This window comes from Dipodomys ordii, unplaced genomic scaffold (genome assembly GCF_000151885.1).
Source record: "Dipodomys ordii isolate 6190 unplaced genomic scaffold, Dord_2.0 Scaffold83, whole genome shotgun sequence".
NCBI classification, from domain to species: domain Eukaryota; kingdom Metazoa; phylum Chordata; class Mammalia; order Rodentia; family Heteromyidae; genus Dipodomys; species Dipodomys ordii.
In genome coordinates, this window is record NW_012267299.1 from 3,862,551 (window position 1) to 3,882,384 (window position 19,834).

The window sequence follows — 19,834 nt, forward strand, 5'->3', positions numbered from 1 at the left end:
AAAAAAAAAAAAAAAAAGTTGCTTTATGAAATTTGTACTTAAAGTTTTGAAGTAATATTGAAAATATGGCATCCTGAAAGTACTGTGTAGAGATTAATAGCTCAGTCATTTCAAGGTTGTTTACAGAACTTCTTCCTAAAAGTTAAAGGAAATATTTAGTCACAAAAGCAAATTTTATTTCCATGCATACCTTTCTCCATGCTTCTGTGAGAAACTATGCATTTTATAAGAATGTACCATTTTCGGAATCTTTTAGTAGAAGTAAAATTACCCCCATCCTCTGCATAAAGTGAAATAACTGCATTAAAGCCAATCCTATTAATTTGCAGCAACCCTTGTAAGCAATTTAGATGTGTTCAAAAACAAACATGTTGCCACAATTTCATTTATATGTTGCATTAAATGAGTTTAAAATTAACAAAATAGAAGAATTATAATTTGCAGAAACTAGATTTTTTTGATATCTAATACTAATTGATAGCATAAAATGGAACAAGAGAAATGTATAATTCACATATATTCTTCAGGACATTTATCAGGAAAGGATTTTTGTTAGTTACCTATTGAGATACAATAAACAATTATAGTACATATTATATTGTGATTTTTTTTTGGGTCCAGTCGTGGGGCCTGAGTGCTGTCCCTCAGCTCTTCAGCTCAAGGCTAGCACTCTACCACTTGAGCCACAGTGCCACTTCCGGCTTTTTTCTTTTTGCTTATGTGGTGCTGAGGAATCGAACCCAGGGCCTCAGGCATGCAAGGCAAGCGCTCTACCACTGAGCCAACTTCCCAGCCCTATATTGTGATTTTTGTTATGGAATATTAATTTTATTTGTAAAGAAAATGTTTATGTCCCTAGAAAATCTTTTTTATTTTTTTGGTTAATCATGGTGCTTGAACTCCGGGCCTGGGCGCTGTCCCTCAGCTCTTCAGCTCAATACTAGTGCTGTACCACTTGAGCCACCGCACTACTTCTGGTTTTCTGTATTGTTTATTGAAGATAAGAGTCTCATGGCCTTTCCTGCCTGGGCTGGCTTTGAACCACGATCCTCAGATCTCAGCCTCCTGAATAGCTAGGATTACAGGCGTGAGCCACCATGTCTAATGTCCCTAGAAAACCTTTTGTGTATCAGTTAAGACAAATTGATAACAAAGAAATAGTTGGTTATTTAATAAGTTATTATGGCATTTGTATCTTATGTAAGCACTTATTTAGACATCTAAATTTTTAATACTTTATTGCAATTTAAGAAAACCTAAAAATTATAAGACGATTAGTTCAAGTCCTTCATATTTCTTAAGATATATAAATTTATAAAATTAGAATTAAATTTTTTGAGTGTTTCTACTTCATCATATCCAGTTCTTTTTAATTGACTGATTGGTTGGTTGGTTGGTTGGTTGATTGCTTGGTTACTTGGTTGTCAATACTGGGAATTGAACCTAGAGGTATCAGTATCAACTTAAAAAACTGGGTAAAAAATGGAAAGACTTGGAAAAAATCATATTAAGTGAAGTAAGCCAGACCCAAAGAAACATAGGTCCCATGGCTTCCCTTATCTGCAATAATTAGTATACATCTAGGATAATCATCAGATGAGCAGAATAGCTCAATAGCTACATACATATAACCATATAAGATGATGCTAAGTGAAATGTATACAAGAGGGTTTTTTTGTTATTTTTAAATGTACTGTGTGATTTCTTTGTTTCTGTTGTATGTTCTTCCCCCTGTTGTCACTGTATTTAAGCTTGGTATTGTATATACGTTTATTTGAATTAGGGAAGGGAAAGGGAACAACAGAATGGTGAGACAAAGGAAAAGAGGGAACTAATGCAACAGCAATATTCACAAGGCACTATGTTGGAAATGATCTGTACTACTTGGTGGAGGAGGAAGGAAAGTAGTAGAAAACTGAGGGAAGGAGTAACAAGGTTGACAAGAAATGTACTCGTTACCTTACTTATGTAACTGTAACCCTCTGTGCATCATCTTGACAATAAAAAAAACTGGGCAAAGAAGTCAGGATATCAGGATATTATTTCCTAATTTAGTTATGCTGGGGTTCTCTTTAAATTATCTCCATTCTGACAGCTTTAGTTTCTGTTATTTATTTCTGTTGCAACAATTGAAGGAATTTAATCTAGCATGTCTGCTGCCCTCTGAGGTATAAAGCTTTTTAAAATGACATTCCAGTATTACAGATTCTACTTTCACTAGCACTTTTAAAGACCCTCACCTCTCATCCCTGACTCATTTACTTGCAAGCTGAATGCTTCCAGTAGTGTTAAGTACAATGCTAATTCCTTAGACTGGCTTTCTAAGCCAAAGCAGTTTCCCTAACATAGCGAAGATATGGAACCAACCCAGACAACCCTCAAGAGATGAATGGATTAAGAAAATATGAAACACACACACACACAATGGAATTCTATAGTTCCATCATAAAGAATGGCATTGCCCATTCATAAGGAAATGGAAAAAACTCGGGGGAAAAATCGTATTGAGTGAAGTAAGCCAGACCCAAAGAAACAAAGGCTCCATGGTTTCCCTCATTTGTAATAATTAGTAAATGTCTAGGTTAGTCCTAGCAGAGGATCACAATAGCTCAATAGCTATGACTATATAGAATGATGCTAATCTAAATGAACTCCAAGAAATGGAAACAAGAAGGTTTTTTAATGTACTGTATTAGTTCTTTTTTTCTTTTTCCCCGCTTTGGTTTATCCCCTGTTGTCACTGTTTTTAATTTTGGTACCCTGTAATTTGTATATATGTTTATCTGATTTAGGGAAGGGAAATAACAAAATGATGAGACAAAGGACAAAGGATGAACCAATGCCACAGAAATACAAGATATACTATTGGAAATGACCATTACAACTTGGGGGAGGGGGAAGGAAAATATGAGAGGGGAATTGGGATAAAACAAGGGAGTGGGTAACACTGTTCAACAAGAAATGTGTTCATTACCTTACTTATGTAACTTTAACCCCTCTGCAGTCACCTTTATAATAAAATAAAAGTACAAAAATAAAACCCAAACCAATTCTCTATGTGAACAGGAAAGATCTGTTAATAAACACAGAAACACTTCTAGTGTTCACTCTTATCCCACCACTTGTCAAAATTCAAAAGCACTCCCAGAAAACATTCCACTAGTAATTCAGAGTCTGGAGGTAGGAAAAATGACTATAATAAATTGAGACATAGTGATAATGGGTGTCCAGATAATACCACTTTGGGATAATTTTAAAATAAAGAAAAGACCTTCTAAGCAACCTGTTTTTTCCTACTTTCCCTGTGATAAAATAGAAAGTAATTTCTTAAATAGGAATAGAAGCAGCTGCTTATTTTCCATCACAAGGTTATTACAGCATGGGATTGATTTTAAATAAGAAATATGTAATACTGTTAAACCTCCCCAGGGATTTGTTACACATAAAAGAGTTTTCTGATTTAATTCCTCTTAGTTTTGTAGTAGAGTGCAATTGCCAAGATGCAACTTCACAGTTCTTTCCTGGATTGGCACAATCTGTTGCCTTTGAGGACTGGTCATCAGATGTCCATCTCCGGTTTCTTTTAATCCTTTGCCTCCCTTTCTGGCATTTAAATTAAAGCTTTGGCTTTTGCTGGAATTTCAATCCCATTCTTACAGAACCTTTATACCTGTCCTTATCACAGTGAAGCCAAAGGCTATTTTTTTCTGATAACTGTTAAACTTCACATTTACTTTCAGAGCCTTTCCTTTCTCAGAGATCCTGGAAGTCTGTGAATGCTGTTCTTGTCTGCCATTTAAAAATATCAAAAGAATACTGAAGATCCCAACATCTTATTTCTTGGCTCTCTTGAAGAACTATAATGGAGCTCTCCTATAATGGAGCTTCGGTCTAACCATTCTAAGTCCTTCAGCAGCTTCCAGATGTTCAGCTACCTGGATCACTTTGGGAAACAAGCAGTCTGAATACATACCCTAGTAATGCTTTTGTTGTTGCTGTTGTAGTTTGTAAGAGAATGTTTTCTGTATGAATTTCATGTGATGGTCATAGGACTAAATCTGAAGGTCTACTGACTTCTCTCTTCAATGCCCTGTGTTTCCTTCAAGTATATATGCAAATATATTATATCATATAAACACACTTTGAAGCTGGGCACTAGTGATTTATGATTCATCCTAGCTGCTCACAAGCTGAGATCAGTGGATCACCGTTCAAAGCCAGCCCAGGTAGACAAATCTACGAGACTCCAATTAACCAGTAAAAAGGCCAGAAGTGAAGGAGATATGGATCAAGTGGTAGAGTGAAAGTCATGAGCAAAAAGTCAAGCAAGAGTATGGGGTTTGAGCTCAAGACCAGCACCAGAAAAAAAAGGGGGGGAGATTAACAAATCATTAAGAAAGTATGAATAGAAACAGTTCTACTGAGATGTATTTTTCCTATCCTAGCTTGGTATGTAATCCTACCCTGCTCAAAGGCAGAGATAGAAAGATCAAGTCGCAATGTTAGTTCAGGCCTTGGAGTGATAATCTATCTGAAAATCTAACCACTAATGTGGCTCAAGTAGTAGAACATTTAAGGAGGCCTGAGATCAAAGGGAAAGGAAAAGAGAAAGAGAAGGAATTTTTTTCCTGCCTCACTTTTTCCCCCAGAATTGTCACTTTTCACCCACTTTCCTGCATTATTAAGATTGTCTAATTATTGATTATTAATTTAACCTACAAAGGAATTTAGTGGGTGCTCAATTCTTTAAATATTTCTCAGTGGAAGATTGGCTTCTATAGTGCTTATTAGTTCCTGGGTCAGTCAGTAGGGATTGCCTGATGTTCTACCTGCAGGAATGTATTTAGCACTCACAAACACTAAGTACAGTAGTAGCTCTGTTGAGCAATTTGATTTTCTACATTCTGGAAACAAAAATAGTCACTGGAATTCCTGGTTTGTTATTTTTCCATTGAAAGTTCCTTTTAGGGGGCATGATTTTATGCCACTGAATCCAAATTTCCCCATCTTTGATTAAAAGATCGATGAAAAAAAATTTTTAGGGGAAGGGGGTCCGGTCATGTGGCCTGAACTCTGGCTCTGGGCCTGGGCGCTGTCCCTCAGCTCTTCAGCTCAAGGCTAGCGCTCTACCACTTGAGCCACAGCACCACTTCCGGCTTTTTTCTTTTTGCTTATGTGGTGCTGAGGAATCAAACCCAGGGCCTCAGGCATGCAAGGCAAGCGCTCTATCACTGAGCCACCTTCCCAGCCCCTCAATGAAAATTTTAAAAGCCTTTCTGAAACCAAGAATTGCTAAATAATGTACCAGCCTAATTACTAAGCGTTCTGAGCAGTTTTACTTTTTCCTGAAGTCTGTAAAGCCTATTCAGAAAGTTAGTTCCCAAATTTATCTCTACACTTAGTATAAAACATCTCAAAATATCATTATATTTTTTTAAATTTGACATTTTGATCTGATTTTTTTGGAAAAATTTGATTACAAGAATAACCAAGAAAATTTTTTTAAAGAATAAAGGAAGGAAGGAGAGAGGCTCTTGCTTAATCTGATACTAAGATAAACAATGCAGCAACAATAATTTTAAAGCATATTACTAGTGTAAAAGTAAACAGATTGATAAGTTTAATAAGCATAAACTCTAAAAACAAGCCGTAGTATATATAAAATTTTAGTTTATGAATGAGACAGGTTTCATCGTCAAGAGGAAGATGGATTATCCAATAAATGTTTAGACAATTGACTCATTAGAAAATAGAAATAAAGGAAGTTTATTAGAAGAACGTATAGTTGTGAATATAGCTTTTAGTGGAGAGAAAACTTTCTATGTATGAAACCTAAATAGATACTTCCGTTGTTAATAATAGTCACATAAAATTTTTAAAGAAAACAATATGGAAGAAAAACATTTATAACAGAAAAATAATATAAAATATATATAAGCATAAGCCACAAGAGAAACTATGATAAATATAAATTGGCCAGGTGCCAGTGGCTCATGCCTATAGTCTTAGCTACTCAGAGGCTGAGATTAGAGGACCCCAGTTCAAAGACAGCCCAGGCAGTAAAGTCCAACTAACTACTATATCTCCAACTAACTACTATAAATCCCAATTAAAACTTTGGAGCTATGACTCAAGTCAGGGAGTGCAAGCCTTCAGCAAGAATGCTCAGGGGGCCTAGGATCATGGCTCAGCATGCATAGCATGCATGAAGCCCTGCATTCGATTCCCCAGAACCTCATACACAGAAAAAGCCAGAAGTGGCACTGTGGCTCAAGTGGTAGAGTGCTAGCCTTGAGCAAAAGAAGCTCAGGGACAGTGCTCAGGCCCCGAGTTCAAGCCCTAGGACTGACAAAAAAAAAAAGAATGCTCAGAGCCCAGACCCTGAGTTCAAGCCCCAGGACCAGCACACACACACACACACACACACACACACACACACACACACACACACACACACACATTCTCAACTTAGATAAATTTAAAATATGGGGCTGGGCAGGTAGCTCAGTGATAGAGCGCTTGCCTTGCATGCATGAGGCCCTGGGTTCGATTCCTCAGCACCCCATAAGCAAAAAGAAAAAGCCAGAAGTGGCGCTGTGGCTCAAGTGGTAGAGCGCTAGCCTTGAGCTGAAGAGCCGAGGGACAGCGCCCAGGCCCAGAGTTCAGGCCCCTCAACCGGACCAAAAAATTAAAAAAAAAATAAAACAGTGCTCTTCAATGCATCTCTCTTTAAATACCAATACCCAAGGCCACAGAGGATACAGGATCAAGCAAAAGTAAAATGGTAATTTTCTGGAGGGCAGTTGGGAAGCTGTATTCATATATTTTCATATTTTCTCACCTTTCATCAGTAATTCCATTCCTAGATATTGATGCTAAGAAAATAGGCGTTCTATCTATGCATAATAGGAAATAAAATGTAAGCTAGTTCAGAGTTAGTAATTTAATAGAATACAGTACACTGAGACTAATTTAAATATCATTTTCAATTAAACAAACCAGCCATTCTGTTCTTTTTTTCCTCTTATAGGAAAGTAACAACTAATAAGTGAGGATGGAACAATGATGTAGAAAAACCCACATTATTCAAAAACTATAAAAACAGTTGTCAAGAATCAATGATTGGCTGAAAGTTTGCAGAGGAATGGGAGATTTCATAATCTCAAAATTACTCCCCACAAGATTACTTAATAAAAACAAAGAAAAAAGTACTTTGCTATGGATTGATCCAGCAATTATAGCCTTATCCAAGGAAGCCAAGTTATTTCCACTAATAATGGAACAAACCAGTATGGTTGGCCTCTTCTAATTCTCTGGAACTGCACCTTTTGTGATGTGCCTGTCCCAAAGGTATCATCACTCTCCAGTCATGAAAAACCTTCAAACAAACAAATTGAGGGACATTGTACAACATAGCTGGTTTTTACTTTTCAGGTAATGAAAGAAAAAGATAGGATTAGATAAACAAAAGTAATACAATTATTTACAACAATATAATTCTGTACTAGATAATAGGTAAGAAAAAGTTCATTAATAAGGAGGTCAGGTGAATACTGAAATATAAATTAAGTAATATTTCTGTCAGTTATACTTCTTGAATATGATAAATGTACAAGATTCCTGAAAGAGGAAAGTATACATTCTAGGTAATTACCTTCTCTCATATTTGTAGTTAAAAAGACAGTTCAGAAAAAAAATTATCTCTCAGAGAAGTGCCAAAGATGAGATAAGTGAAATAAAACACTAGCAATTAGTAAGTATGAGAAAAACTATCTACTTGCTTTGAAATTTATCCAGAAATGTGAAATTGTACCAAAATTGTAAGATTACGGTACTCCATCAAACTAAAAAAATTGACTTAAAGTGGTAACACATGTACTCATTTCTTGAGGGAAAAAAGAGCAATATTATGTAGTGACAAAATTCCTATAAGACCATTTTCCCTATTTTTTAAAATATACATGCATCAATAGATGAATAGAAAAAAATCTGTGAAGCATACTTGTCACTCTATTAATATCTACTATGTGTGTATGCTGGGCTCATGAAGGACATTGTTTATTTTACTATATTTTCTTGTTTTCCTATAATGAGCAAGAACTGAAAGATAGGTTTTGTGTCTAGCAAAGTAAGTGGGAGACAATGTGGAGGGTTCTTCTAAGAAGAAAGACTATTCTAAGCCAGCCCAAGTCCCATTTTGTTCACAGTCAGAATAAATGATTACATTATTTTTCAATTTACTATCTCAGTATTCGGTATATGGTTTGCATTGTTTTCTATACAACTATTTCTATTCACCCTATTTTATCTGCTTTTTCACAAAAAAAACAGCCTTGAGGATGTTATTTCTAGTTAATTGTACTGCTTTATTTGTGTAAAGCAGCTCTACTAATATCTGCTTTTCTAATTTTTATCAAAAATTTTGCATCTGTTGAGTGTCAGTGGCTTATTTCCTGTCATCCTAGCTACCTATAGGAACTGAGATTTAAATGATTGAAGTTCAAGGCTAGCTCAGACCTACACTCAAGAACCTTCTTAAGAAATAGCTGGACATGGTGACATGCATCCGCCCTCCTATCTCTGCATGAGGCTGAAATCTGGAGGATGAAAGAATCCATCCAGGTCAGAAAAGTCCATGAGACTCTCCATGGAAGAAGTAGGGCCTGGTGGTGTGCAACTGTTTTTCCAGATTAATGAGAGGCCTAAATCCATAGATGTGTTCCAGAGATGTTCTTCAGCAGGAAGCAAGACCTCCATCTCAAAAGTAACCAGTGCAAGAAAGGACTGAAGGCATGGCTCATTGGTAGGGTGCCAGCCTAGCAAGTACAAGGCTCTGAGTTCAAACCACCAAATTTAGTTTTTAAAATCTGCCTCTTAGGACCCTCTTTGTGATACTCCCTCATCACCTCCACAACACCAACTTACCAATGAACATTTGAAGCCATAGACAAATATGCTGTATATTCTGGAGAAGAAATTTAACTCAAATTACAGTTACAGGAGGTAGGAGATGCCATTATTAGAGTGAAACAAGCCAGGTTCTTCAGTCAAAGTGAAAATTCCCATAATAGTAAAAACAAGGGACACTTGAAGTTATTTAAATTCATAAGGTTTAAATCAAGCTTGCCCATTCTAGCTCTGAGAATTCTGGTGGAAATAAGCTCCTTTCTGTTAGAACTTTAAGAACACTCCATGGAAAAGCTCGCAAAGCAAGGCTCTGAGACATTCAACACTTTGATTTGTCTTCCATTTGCCAATAATTTTTCTCCAACCTTGAGATGAGCCCTGCCCTCAGGACTGTCTGTACTCAGCAAGCTCTTCACATAGCTAGGAATTGTCCTAGAGAAGTCATGGTGCTCTTAACCATTGGCATTTGAAGAGTGTATCATCTAAAATGCAAAGGTTGAAAAAGAAGAAAATGGTGATAAGATAAAAACTTAAAGCCATCAATTGCCTAGTGACAGGTGATCTGTGAAGAATAAATGCTAGAGATCCAATTAAGGTGATAGTGACTAGCAGAGAGGGATTTTACTTTTTATTTTTTTGGAGACCAATTCAAACTGTATAAAGCTTAAATTATATACAATAGAAGTCAAATATGAAAGAATGAAGATACACTATGGAAAAATCTTGGCCAAATAATCTAAGATCAGACTCTAAATTTTGTCACTTTTAGAAAAAAAATCCCATACTTTAAGTCAATTTTAATAAGATAAACAAGAACATGTTTCTATTGAATCCATTTGAATTGCCTGTAAGGAAAACAATCTCTATAATAATTAATCTAGAATGATTTGCACATTAAACTTTGGGTCTTGGAAATAGGTAGTTTTGAAAGAAAAGGGCTTTAGTTGGTAAAACTAATTTTCCTCTGGTGCACTGTTTACTTGCTTAACTTATTATGCAAGTATTTTATTATGTCTCTAACATTTAGACATATCTTAAATGCAATAAAGCACCAGACTTGTTTTCTCAATAGCTTGAACATCTCCTGCTAGGTGGCAAAATCACCGCAATGGAACACAAATATTTAACAAAGGGTACAGCAATGTTTAATTACCACTTCAAAAGATTGCTTCAAATTGAAACCATTTCCTATTCCAGTGGCATTTGGGTTACCTTTATTTGTTTGGGGCTATCCACTTTGTCTAATTTTAATAAAATTCACCCAAAGGACTAAAAACATCTCTTTGAAAGCAACTGGAAGGCATTGGTTATATAAGATCTTATCTTGACAATGGCAAGTACTCAGGAAAGGTATATTGAGTTAGATAGAATATGTTAGAAAGGGAGTAGTAGCATGGGCATATTTCATTGAAAGAAAAGTCTCATCCAACTTTATAAGAAGTACATTAACAGGCTTCCTCAATTGATTGATAATAAGAAAACTCCCAAAGATGTAAATCAACAAACCAATTATTATGTTGCTAAGAGCCAACATAATCTACAATGTTGGAGCCATCCTTGAGCTAAAATAATCACTTTGTATTTAGTACTGTGTATTATGTAGGAGCACTTAATACATAGCAATGCAAAGCATTGTCAATATTTCTCAGAATACATTTCTTTGATCACCTAGGATTGAGATACAGTTCTATTTCAATCCATTCATTCAGGAAGTATCTAAGTGTTAGAAGCACTGGAGCTAGTGGTGAACATACAAGACAGAAGTTCTTATTTATCCTGGAACAAAGTTTCTGTAAGGTCTGCCCCAAGGCCATGCAGACCCAGTATAGATACCTCACTACCTCTATCACCTGGGTAACTGGCACACCAGGAAGCAGTCACCTCCCTCTCCTGCTAGGTCACATCCTGGGCCACCCATGGTCATGCCTCCCATCTGACCATAGGAGGGTTCCCGGCCCTGAGGTCACATCCAGATCCAGTGTGGCCACACCTTTCCCCCATCTGGCCACACCTCTTCCTGTCCCTGGCTTAGATAAGTCCTGGCCTGGGGGTGGGTTTCCCCTTTTTGGCCATGCCTCTGCACTATTCATGGCAGGGACAACAATTTGGTAAATACACTTTTTTTTCCTGCCTGAATACTGTGTGGTGTTCTCTTCATCAGCTACCTAATGAAACCTACCTATTTAATATACCTTACAGTTTCTAGTTGGAGTGGAGAAAACTTAGACAACACATAAATAAGATACATAGGAAAAATTAAGCAGGAAGAGGGTGTGAGGTGTTGATGAAGAATTAAGAATGCAGAAAGGGAGCTGGGCACTGGTGGCTCATGCCTATATTCCTAGCTACTTAGGAGGCTGAGATCTGAGGATTGAGGTTTGAAGTCAATCCAGGCAGAAAAGTTCCCATGAGGCCCCTATCTCCAATTAACCATGCATAACCCAACAGTGGCACTTTGACTCAAAGTGATAGAGCACTAGCCTTGAGCAAAAGATTTCAGGGACAGCACCTAGGCCTTGAGTTCAAACTCCATGACCTACAACTACAACAAATACAGGAAGGGGACTTCAAGGAGGATTTGGAGAAAGTGAAGGTACAAGTCAGGCTGATATCTGAGAGAATGATGATAGCAGATACAAAAATTGTTAATCAAGAATTTCAAGGAACAATGATTTGGCTAAAGGTGACAAATGATAGGGTGTAGAGAACAGTCACAAGAATGTATCCATTGAGAGAAATGGAAAGAGATTAGGGTTTTGATCAGAGAAGAGATGTGACCAGGCCTCAGGTTAGTGGGAGAAGTTGTTGGTCCTGAGGTTTAAAACCAGGACTTTGCACATGCTAGGCAGAGGCAGGCACTCTACCATGTAAACCATTCCTCATTTTTTTTTGTCAGTCATGGGGCTTGAACTCTGGGCCTGGGTGCTGTCCCTCAGCTCTTCAGCTCAAGACTAGCTCTCTACCTCTTGCGCCACAGCACACTCCCAGTTTTCGGGTGGTTAATTGGAGAGAAGGGTCTCCAGACTTTCCTGCAGTGGCTGGCTTTAAACTGTAATCCTCAAATCTCAGCCTCCTGAGTAGCTAGGATTACAGGCATAAGAACCACAGGTGCCCAGCTACCATCCCTATTTTTTTTGTGTATCAGTTTTGGGGCTTGAACTCAGCCCAAGCTGAGTCTCAAGCCTTTTTTGCTTTATCACTTGAGCCACAGCACCACTTCCAGCTTTTTCTGTGTATGTGGTATTGAGGAATCGAAGCCAGGGCTTCATGCATGCTAAGCAAGCACTCTACCACTAGGCCACCTACCCAACCCTATCCTTCATTTTGTTTTATTTTCCAGGTAGGTCCCTCATTGCCTAGGAGTAGAGCCTAGACTGTGATCCTCCCATACTGCTGGGACAGTAGTATATTTGTGTGTAACACCGCAGCCAGCTAACTGGTTGACATGGCCTTATATATAACATTTTGTCCTGATTGGCCTTGAATTGTGATCCTCCCAATTTCTGCCTCCCAAGTCGCTGGGAATACAGATAGGAGCCACTGTGTTTAGCCCAACATCATAGGTTTTAACATGTTTACTCAGGTTGTTCTGGGACAAATAGCAGTTGAGCAAGGACAGAATCAAGAAGAACTGATTTGCTTGAAAAGACAGCTTGGAATCTGTATTTTTAACGGAATCTCTCAATGATTTACAGACATTGTTAGGGTGTTCTCTTCCATTTTGACTTAACAACTGCCATCGTAGGTCCACAGCCCTTTCCCTGAAATCAGGTGACCAGACCAGGCCTGGCCACCATCATTAATTCCCACACATCTGTGTCTGATTCGCCTCCAGTTGCAGCAGTGGAATGCCTTCCACCCAAACCTAACTGCAAAAGTTGCAATCAGTAAACCAGGCCCTGGCTACATGTTATCTTTGGCCCTGCCTACAACTGCAGAGTACTCCCCGCTCCTAGTCTAAAGATGCCCCCTTTGGACAGAGACACACGTGGCACCCAGCCCAAAAGGCACAGCCTTGTTAGCTTGCTGACAATAAGCTTTGCTTTGGTGACTTCGTTTCCTTGTGGTCCTCTGGGCTGGAGCTTTCAGACATAGCAAAATTTAAGAACTATGACCTAAAATCATGTAAGCATTTAGACGATTGACTTTATCATCTCATTAGTTGGTCATTGCCAACCTACCACATTATTTTGCCTGTAGAGAAACTGGGTCTAAGTCATTTGGACTAAAATCAGCTATCAGGTTCTCCATTTGGCCATCCATTCGCCAATCAGAGCTCAGGAAGGATGTTAGCCCTGGGCTCTGTAGCCTAAGACACCCTCTGAGAGAGAAGGGAGCTTCTCTCCTTCCCCTGCAGAGCTAATGCAGCCACAGTGTAATGTACGGATGCAGGCGCCAGGGACCAGATTTCAGCATTCTCTTAAATACATCCCGTGACCCATTTTTTTCTTTTTTAAGATGTTTATTTTCTGTCAGGTATGGTGGTGTATGTCTGTAATCCCAACACTCAAGGGACTGAGTCAGGAGGCTAATATGAGCTGCAAAGCATGATCTTGTCTCAAAAAGGAAAAAGAAAAGAGTTTTGCTTTCCTTTTAAATTGGAATAAGTTAGCACTTGTGTATATATATGACTGTGTAGATTCTAAATTGATATATTCTATAAATCGTAAATGCATATATTCTACAGTGTATATTCTATACATAGATATATACATGTATGGAAATATATGTATAGAGAAATGTATATCCAAATAAAGCTCATGATTTGTGCTTCTTTTTTAAAAATTATTTTATTTCATTTAGTCAGTTGTGAGGCCTGAACACTGGGCCTGGGCACTGTCCCTCAGCTCTTCAGCACTTGAGCCACAGTGCCACTTCTGGTTTTTTCTGCTTATGTGGTGCTGAGGAATCGAATCCAAGGCCTCATGCATGCAAGGCAAGCACCCTACCACAAGCCACCTTCCCAACCCAATTTATGCTTCTTAATATACTAATGGTAATTTACTTTAACAAAGCTTCAACAATGTTTTGGTTAGGCACCACTGGTCACCCCCTCAGACCTGAAGGATTGTGGATCAAGGCCAGACTGGATAGAAAAGTTCCCTAGACTATCTCCAGCAGAAAGCTGGAATAGAGTGGTGAGTCAATAGTTTCATGCCATTCTTGCATATCTGAAGTCCTGAGTTCAAAACCCAGTATTGTCAAAAGAATCCACTGCAAGCATTTTTGATGAATCCTTAATAATAAATAGCATTTGAGTCATACACTTCATAACTGAAATACCATGCATAAAAAGTTATCACTTCCATATTCTATGGGTAGAAAGATTCTGAACTAACCACTGACTGATTGATTTTGAATTTTTGGAGATTTTGTTTCTCTATTTATTTGACTTTTTTGGCTCCAATAAAAACCAAAATTTAAAATTTTCAAGAGGCACATAGATATATTAAAGTAGATTTGCTGAACCAATGATTTACTTTTCACAATAGCATTTCATACCGTAGCTGTTTTTCTTGGCCACAATTTCCGTAAGGCATCATCATTAAGGCCTGATGCAATGTAAAATTTTTACAAACACACATAATAAAATATTTTTTAAAGCATTCATTATGATCTGTTGCCTAGGTGTAGATTATTCTTTTGATAGAGTACTGTGAACTGGTTAGAAATAAAGGATGTTGATTACCTTCTCCAATAGAAGAAGCTTCTAGGGGTTGAAGTTTAAGTCCAGTGTCTATTTTTTGAGGCTTTGTATAGAGAAACAAATAACAAAGAACACAGACGCTGATGACAAAGGCCAGTAAAACAAGGGCAGCAATTCCCAATCCGATCAGAGCACCAATGCTGAGGAACATAGAAAACAATCATGTCATGCAAACTGGTTTGCACAAAAACCAAAGGCAGGGGCTAAAGATTGATTCTTGTTCTCAACTAGTCATAACCAAATTATATCTTAACATAACTAATAAATAATTGAAATCTGCAGCAAATTTTTTCTTACCGTCAAATTCTTATTATATTTTCTCTAAAAGTTTTCAAGACCCTTTTAGATTTATATGTTAATATTAGTAAAAATGCCATGTGAATTCATCATAAAGGTAGAAGGTCAAATGATGGTTCAAAAATACCTGTTATGTAAACCTCCATCATTGCTGTACCTTAAAAAGAAAAATTCAAGTTCACCAATAATAGATTAATAGAAAAACATTTGCTGCAAAAATGTTGGGAAACAAATATTTATTGGAAATGTAAAACTTTTCTTTTGGAGACATATATATGAGATACCATTTATTGATCTACAAAACCACAATCTTTACCAAAAAAAGGTTTGGTTAAAGGAAAACTTGTGAAATACAGATGAAGTACATGTTCAGTTTGAGATCTTTCTGTCTAGAAGAACATAACATCGAAGGCTTCTAGTATTCGAAAAGAAACTCTTGTGCTTTTATCCAAAATTAAGGTGCATACACCATTATATTTGCTCTGTGCTTAATTTGTAATAAATAATTTCATGAGCTTACCAATAAGGCTAATCATTTGAGAAGCAATACAGTTTTTATAGAAAATCCATGAACTTAGTACTACTAAATGAAAAAAGGAACTTGAAAAAAAAGCATCACTACTAATGCAAAGATATGCATCTTTTGTGTGTATGTGTGTATGTGTAAATATATATAATTAAATATATAGATTAGATTTGAAGCTGCGCAAACTGAGACATTTCAATTAACTTTCCTACTGTTTCCTATTATGTTGTGCACAAGTATTAGAAATGCTCACATTCTTAACCTGTAGAAAAATTTCATAAGTGGAAGGAAATACTAATTGCTTTATGATTGATCAAACTGTTATCATTTGGAACACAGCATCATTGAAAAGTAATGTTCCTTTTTTTTTTTTTTTACTCTTTCTGGTTTCCTTTAAGGCTCTTTCTCTCTCCCAGGGTTTAGGGCCTAACTAACTTGACTTGTATCAAAGGAGGGAAAGAGGAATTTGATCAAGTATGTTAGGAAGTATGTTAGGAGAATGGTATTGAAAAATGAAAGGCTTGATTTGATGAGAGAAAGCACCCTTACAAATAAGAGATTGCTTCTTGAGCTACAAGATGAAGGCAGACTTCTAGAGGTTTTTGTGCTTGGTTTTATTAACATTGCCCCGCACACAAGTGAAGACTGGGTGCTTGTATGGCAGAACCAGATCAGAGTTATATATTTTAATCTGAGGCTGATGTGAGCTGGTGTACTTTCCTTTAAGGTGATAGACTATCTGTGTCTGACCGTGCACTAAGGGCAGCCAAGGTGCACCCATGCTATTTCTGTAGATCGTGGCATGGAGGGTTAAGATGGCTTCACTATACACACTGAAACGTGAGAATGCAACCCAGTTAATATTATTTAGTGTACAAAGCAGATAACAGATTAAGATATCTGGATATATTCCTGAAACCAGAACCCCACTTATTTAAAAAAATCTACAAAGTAAAAAAAAAAAAGTGACTCAATTAACAAGTGAAATTGTCAGCCTAATTAAATTCAACACACATACTGTGAACTTTCAATGTACAAATTAAGAATCCAGGACATGCAACTGAAAAGAAAACAGAACCAAAGCATGCTATGGCCTTTTTTACCCCTTCTTGTTGTTATAAAAGGAAAAGACTCATAATCTAGACAATGTTTCAGTGTCAGCACTCCATGTAACAGAAACGCTGCTTTATACATGCAAAAGTCTAGGTATCGACTCTTAGTGGAGGTAGACCTGTAGCTGTCTCCCAAAATACCCATTTGAACAAAGTTATTGAGCATCTATTTAAGCTTACCCTTCTCTAACAGGCATGATCTTTCCAAGATCTTAGAGAAAGCTGCCAAAGGAAATCCTAAGAATGTAGAGATTTGGGGGAAGAGAAGAAATGGGAGTAGGGCAGACATGGGAAACACCCGAAAGAGTTGCTTTTCAAGCCTTGAGAAAGGGTCTGAAGCTGCCATCTTATTATTGCAACCATGCTTGTATTTAGCAACTTCACTTACCTTTTCATGGTTACTACTGACTTTCTCTAGCAGCTGCAGAATCTCAATATAAGTGACTTCTGCCATAGTTTTCACAGTTGGAGTATTTTAAATTACAAGTGACAAGGAAAGAATAGGAGGGAAATGAAGCCCTAATAAATTTATCTCCCCATTGTGTCCTCAGAGCTCAATAACCCACAAGAACACCAGGTTTAATGTTACCAAGCAATGCTCTCAGTTAAAGTGAATTTTCTATTTCCTGGGAACCTGGCTAACTGGCCATTTGTCAGTTCTGAATGAAAGTCCCCCAGCAGGCTGTTTGCCCCTTTGTGCCCTCATAAATCTTAGGAAGGTTTTATATCCTTAGCTGCTTGTCACTTTGGAACTATTTAGAGATCTGAGATTCTCAGTCGCAGGTTCCAATTGAATTTGGCTTAGGCATTGCCAGTCTCCATTGGAGACACTTTTGCCATTATTAATACTGTCAAAGACTCAGAGATGAATTATTGTAATATTTCCCCAAAGGCCAGATAATATGCTACGGGTGCAACAGAGTTCTTTAGTCTAAGAATAAGCTATGTTCTGGCATTTCCCACTCCAGCAAAACTCTGAGAATGGAACTTAGAATATAAGTACTCTTATTGAGATGTTTATTGAAACTTGAAATACAGAAGAAAATACTCTTATTTCAAGAAATAAGATGTGGTCATTGATGAAAACCTGATGTCTAACAAACCCTGGATAATGCTAAGAAATGGTCAGAAATAAAAATGTACCTCTTGCTAGCAACTCTCTCTCTCTCCCCCTCCCTCTCCCCCCTCTCTCTTTCTCTCTCTAATTTGTAAGAAACAGTTTAAGGGGGCGTGGCAGTTCTTCCCTACAATGTTAGAACTCCACTTGAAATACAGCAATCATCTTCAAAGCTGGCAATATCTTGAGTAGAAGTGGGGTAAGGCACTTCATAATAAAAATATCTGCGTAAATACAATGGATGCGAAACTTTCTCATCCGAAAAAGAAGCAAGAAAGACTTCCTCTTAGAAAGTCTCTACTTTCCAGCAATGGTCTGATGGCTCAGGTGTTGACAGAGAGTGTCTGGGAAGGCTATTCAGAGGGTGTGATGGGGCAGCTAACTCCGTGTTCTTTCTGTGGGTGTCTCTTCAGTTTGGTTGGGCAGTGCCAGTGTTGGATGGCCTGAAAAGAGCAAGTTTTACACACACACACACACACACACACGTCTTTTTGATATTTTTAAGGAATCTAGCCAATTCCTAAAAGAAGCGGAATATTCTGGCCTTTAATTAATGCCTTCACATGATTCCCCCAGGAGCTCCCTTTCTGTTCAAAGACCAGTCAAAAAGAACCATTAAAATCTATACTTGAACTTATTTGCACGCACGGCTAGTTGACCAGCCAGAGAATTGGCGTCGTGCCTGGGCCAGGTCGGTGGAACGGGCCCGGGGTGCGCCCTGGGCGCAGAGCCCCGCGCTCCTCCAGCGCCTGGCAGGGCTCGGGCTGCCCCTGGAGTGCCGACCCGGGGTCGGTTGCTCTCGCCTGCCCTCCCTCGCCCTTGGAGGCCCCGCATCCTTGCGGAGGGACCTGACCGGGACAGGAGGCAGAGTTCCAGTTGGCCTCCGCGCCTCGGGCAGGACACGGTCGCCAGCCCTCCCCCGCCCCGGGGCTGCCCTGCCCACCTGAGGCTCCACATGTAGCTGTGCTTGTAGGGGAAGTAGCTGCCCGGCTCGCTGCAGCAGTACTTGAGGTCGGCGAAGCCGCAGCAGTAGAGCAGCGCCGCGCCCTCGCCGCGCCGGGGGCACTGGAAGGGCTCCACGAAGCTGTGGTTCACGCTGAAGTAGCCGGAGCACAGCCGGCTGCTCTCGCCCATGGCCGGCGGCTCTCTGAGGGGGGTCCCCTCCCACCCCGGCACCCCTGGATGCGTCCGCGCCGCACCCCCAGCGCCCCTGGGTCCCTCCGTCCCGCTCGCCACCACCCGCCCCCTTCCACCTCTGCGATCCGGGATCTGGCGGTCCGGGCGCTCAGCCTCCGCGCGCGCCCCTCGGCTCGCTCCCCGTCCCCCCGCGGTGCCCGCACGCCGCGCTCCCGCCTGGCCGCGGGGCTCCCTCCAGGGTGGAGCTGGCACCTGCGTGTCTCTACTTGGTCTCCAGCTCCCTTCCACTGTATTATCTGCGCTCTGCTGACCCTCACCTCTTCCCCCTCACTCCATCAGTAGTCTAGATGGTTGAACAGGAGCGAGGAAAGGCTGGCCGGGGAGGGAACTGTGTAGGGCTTGCTTTCACATCTGGGCTGATGAAGTCAAAATCTCAATCCTGTTTCTCCAGGGTCTGGGCAGGTCGGTTTGGACACACACACACACACACACACACACACACAGAGCCTTTACTAACACAACACAACACGGGCCACGGACTTCAGCAGTGGGGAGTGGGTTGAATAAAGGCAGCTGAATTGATAGTGTGGTGTTCGTTAGATTGTTTTTTTTTTCCTTTTAAGAAGTTCATCTGACACAATGTGTTAGTTTTGAAGTAGCCAAATTTTCAACACAAATCAGCCACTATGAAAGAATACTACCGCCAGCTTCTGTGCTCATCCAAACAGCATGGAAAAGAAAAGAAAAAGCAACAGATAGAGGTTTGGAACCTTCCAGAAAAGGAGGCAGAACAAATAGAGAGATCTTCGATCAGCTCTGAAGTGCTGCAGTAACTACGTGTTTGCAGTTTCCTAAACTGTTTGTCCAGTCTTTAAAAATAACTATAGTCACAAATGCTTGCTGTGGTAAGTCAAATAATACCTACAAAAAGAAGAAAATAAGCTTGAGGCGAGAGAGTGGGAGACTTTAATGCTTGTAGATTCTGCAAAGTAGGTAGAACAATGTGCCTCCTTCCCTCATTTTCCACTTCC

The 19,834-nt window shown here is 39.1% G+C and overlaps 1 protein-coding gene across 1 annotated transcript in view; it reads right to left on the reverse strand.

Moving 5' to 3' along the window:
- Positions 1-18,800, reverse strand: part of Fam159b (family with sequence similarity 159, member B) — a 19,891-nt gene extending 1,091 nt beyond the window's left edge. The window contains exons 1-2 of the mRNA XM_013025290.1: positions 18,610-18,800; positions 14,597-14,754 (exon numbers count right to left, since the gene is read on the reverse strand). Of these exons, the coding sequence (XP_012880744.1) occupies positions 14,597-14,754; positions 18,610-18,800 (349 nt within the window). The remainder of the gene's footprint in view (positions 1-14,596; positions 14,755-18,609) is intronic.
- Between the last annotated feature and the right edge of the window lie 1,034 nt (positions 18,801-19,834).